This window comes from Rhincodon typus, chromosome 1 (assembly GCF_021869965.1).
Source record: "Rhincodon typus isolate 14 chromosome 1, sRhiTyp1.1, whole genome shotgun sequence".
NCBI classification, from domain to species: domain Eukaryota; kingdom Metazoa; phylum Chordata; class Chondrichthyes; order Orectolobiformes; family Rhincodontidae; genus Rhincodon; species Rhincodon typus.
In genome coordinates this window covers 10,540,158-10,543,879 of record NC_063332.1, presented here as the reverse complement: position 1 = coordinate 10,543,879, position 3,722 = coordinate 10,540,158, and the positions used below count along the sequence as shown (strand labels likewise).

General features: G+C 45.0%; 1 protein-coding gene across 1 annotated transcript in view; it reads left to right on the top strand.

Moving 5' to 3' along the window:
* Positions 1-3,722, top strand: part of LOC109931733 (dedicator of cytokinesis protein 1-like) — a 1,067,415-nt gene that overhangs the window by 238,009 nt on the left and 825,684 nt on the right. Inside the window, exon 13 of the mRNA XM_048601800.1 lies at positions 3,081-3,153. Within this exon, the coding sequence (XP_048457757.1) occupies positions 3,081-3,153 (73 nt within the window). The remainder of the gene's footprint in view (positions 1-3,080; positions 3,154-3,722) is intronic.

Genomic DNA, 3,722 nt, shown 5'->3' with positions numbered 1-3,722 from the left:
GTGTGTGTGTGTGTGTGTGTGTGTGTGTGTGTGTGTGTGTGTGTGTGATGTTATGGGGAACCAGGATCCTTACCATCTCCCCAGACCCCATCCCAGCTGAATGGTTGAATTTTGTGTTAAATGGCTTTGAGATGAGCCTTCATCCGTGCCCTCTCGGAATGAGGCCCTCTCACCCCGACCCCTGTGGGCCCAATGGATGGTTGGTGGCTTCATTGTCTCAACAGCGCTGCCCAGTGCAGTGGCCACTGCTGGGACAGCAGGCAATGCTGCCACGAAGTGGAGCCAGGGTATGTCTGGTGTCACCCATCTCAGTGACGGGTGGTGTGGGGCACAGTTCTTGGATCAATTTAGTCTGTTTAAGATTTGGCGGTTGTTTGAAGATGAAAAGTGGAGGCATAAGGATGATCTTGGTGAGACGTTCGTCGTCATTGATGACATGTTGAAGGCTATGAAGAACATGGCATTGTTTCTCTGCTCCGGGGAGGTACTGGATGATGAAGGGTATCCTATCAGTCGTGTCCTGTGTCTGTCTTCTGAGGAGGTTGTTGCAGTTTTTTGCTGTGGCATGACGGAACTGGCGATCGATAAGTTGAGCATCGTATCCCTGTTTTTATAGGGTGTCTTTCAACATCTTTTGGTGTCAGTCGCGTTCCTCCTCATCTGAGCAGATCCTGTGTATAGACTGGGCTTGTCCACAGGGGATGGCTTCTTTAACATGTTTAGGGTGGAAGTTAGAGAAGAGCAGCATCATGAGGTTGTCCGTGGGCTTGCGGTAGAGTGAGGTACTGAGGTGTCCGTGTTTGATGGAGATACGTGTGTCCAAGAATGAGACTGATTCTGAAGAGTCATCCATGGTAAGCCTGATGGTGAGATGAAACTTGTTGACATCGGTGTGTAGTCATTTCAGTGATTCCTCGCCATGAGTCCAAAGGAAGAAAATGTCGTTGCTTCATCTGGTGTATAGCGTTGGTCGGAAGTCCTGTGCAACAAAGAAGTCATGCTTGAACTTGTGCATGAAAATGTTGGTGTATTGGAGAGTAAATCTGGTCCCCATGGCTGTCCTATGTGTTTGGATGAAGAGCTGGTTGTCGAAGGTGAAGAAATCATGCTTGAAGGTGAAGCGGATGAGTTGTAGGATGATGTCTGGAAATTGGAAGTTGTAGGTATTGAATACTGAGGCTGGTGCGGCAATGCCGTCATCATGTGGGATGCTGGTGTAGAATGCCAAAACATCCATAGGCCGAGGAATGTTCCTGGTTCGACTGGTCAGTGGGTGCTGAGTTTCTGTAAGAAGTCTGTTGTGTTGCGACAGAAACTGGGAGTTCCATGTACAACGGATTTCAAGATGGCCTCGATGTAGCCAGAGAGGTTCTCACGCAGGGTCCCATTGCCTGATATGATTGGCTGACTAGGTGTGATGGCTTTGTGTATCTTTGGAAGGCAGTAGAAGTCTCCTATGTGAGAAGTAAGCAGGATGAGAATGCATAGAGTACTCTAAAGGTGTACATCAAAGGTCTTGATCGGTCTTTTGAGTTGATGGGTGTGTTCTTTGGTCAGATCAACAGGCAGTGTTCCCGGTTGTTCAGTTGTCAGTATGCTTCTTTGCAGTGGTCCATTCTATTCTGTATGACGGTGGCTCCTCCTTTATCCACTGGTTTAATGACATCGTTGCTGTTTGTCTTGACAGCATGGATAGCGTTGCGTTGTGCTTGGGTGATGTTCTGCGCTATCTTCCGAGTGCAGCTGACGAATCTGGCATTAATGCATTTCCTGACAGCTTGAGCACACATGTCGAGCCTAAGACAGCAGCCTTCTGGAGAGGTCCAAATTGACTCTCTCTTCTTTGGTCGCTGCACTGCGGATCTCTGTTGACTGTTCCAGTTCATTGGTTGTCTCATCGAGCTCGCTGCTGACATCTTGGGGTTTTTGGAAGAATTCCTGGAGCCTCATTCTTCTGAGGAATTCCTCTGTATCTGCCGTGAAACCAATGGGGTCCATTTGATTTGTCTCCAGCATAATCTCAATTATAATTATCTCTCAGGTTTAATTAATCGGATTATAGGTTATCCCTCCACTTGTTATTCAGCTGCTAACACTTTACTCACACCATCTGACACTCTTGATCACCTGCAGAGACTTATTATTCAGCCTGTCGACTCTCCACTCACACCATTTGTATGATCTTTTGATCTCTCTGATTATAAATTCTGTGCCTGTGTGTCTTTTCCTCACTTCACCTGATGAAGGAGCAGCGCTCCAAAAGCTTGTGATTTCAAATAAATCCATTCGACTATAATCTGGTGTCATGTGACTTCTGACTAAAAGCCTTCTTGCTCACCTTATCCACTTGTGTTGCCACTTTCAGAGAACTGTGGACCCGTACGCCTAGATCTCTTTGTTCGAGTTCTGCCATTTACTGTATACTTCCCTCCTGCATTAGATCTTCCAAAATGGATCGCCTGCATTTGCGTGGATTAAATTCCATCTGCCATTTCTTCGCCCAAGTCTCCAGCCTATCTATATCCTGCTGTATCCTCTAGCAATCCTTCTCATGATCTGCAGCTCCCCTATCATTGTGTCATCTGCGAATTTACTAATCAGACATAAGTGACGTTATGGTACAGATTAACCACAGTCTAACTGAATGATGAAACAGGCTTGATGAGCTGCATTGCTTTCTTCTGTCTTCATATTTGTGTGCAGTTTAAAAGAACGCTGATGTATTTATCTTGATGTGTGGTTAATGCTTTTTATTAAGCAGAGTCTAAGGAATTGCTTATTTATGTATTAAGCAATTGCATAAGCAGATTCACGTGTGAACTTGAGGCCCAGTCTTCCTTCTCTTTCACAAACATCAGGAATTTAAAGTCCACACTAAACATCACCAATCACTTGTCACTGCACCTTTCTGACTTCTCTTCACCTCTTTCAAGCTCAATATTGCATGGTATTACACTGTCCTAATAATGACAGCTAAAACTCAGACCTTTTCTAGTCTAATTTTCCTGCCAGCGTCTTCAGTCAATCTCATGCCAATCATTTCCTTACCAAGCTCACTGAGTTTCAATTACTATTTCCAGGTCACTATTCCCATCGAAGATGTTCAGAGGACTCACCTTCGCTTCACATTTAAACACAGATCATCTGCTGAATGTAAGTACAGTTGATCACTGCCTAGCACCTCACTTCCTTAAAATCTGGAACTCGTTCCAAAGTTGTAAGAGGAATGTTATGATGATGCTGTTAGGATTCGCAATATTGCAGTTTTCGAAGTCGACACCAACGTACAACTTAAGAAGAATTCAAGACAGGGGAGGAATATTTTAGCAGCCAGCAGGATCCTTTTGGCAAATATAAACTGTTGTCCCTTGTGGCATTACATCTTCTCGATGAGATTGGTTATTGTACTTTCTTTTAAACCATGGCTGGCTTGTACCAACTTTTCCTTGACACTGGGGAGACCGGTCGTCAAAAATAGTGCAGATATAATTGTCAGCAAAGGAACAGCTACAGGTCTTGCACATATTCCATTTATTCCATTCATTGGATGTGGGAATCAATAGCCTTGCATTTCCCTCGAGAATGTGGTGGTGAGCCACCTTCCTGAATATAACTCCATCAGCATCCCTCCCCTGCGCAGCCTTCTTTGCTCCAAGGAAATTAACCCAAGCTTAGAGATAGTAGGAACTGCAGATGCTGGAGAATCCGAGACAACAAGGTGC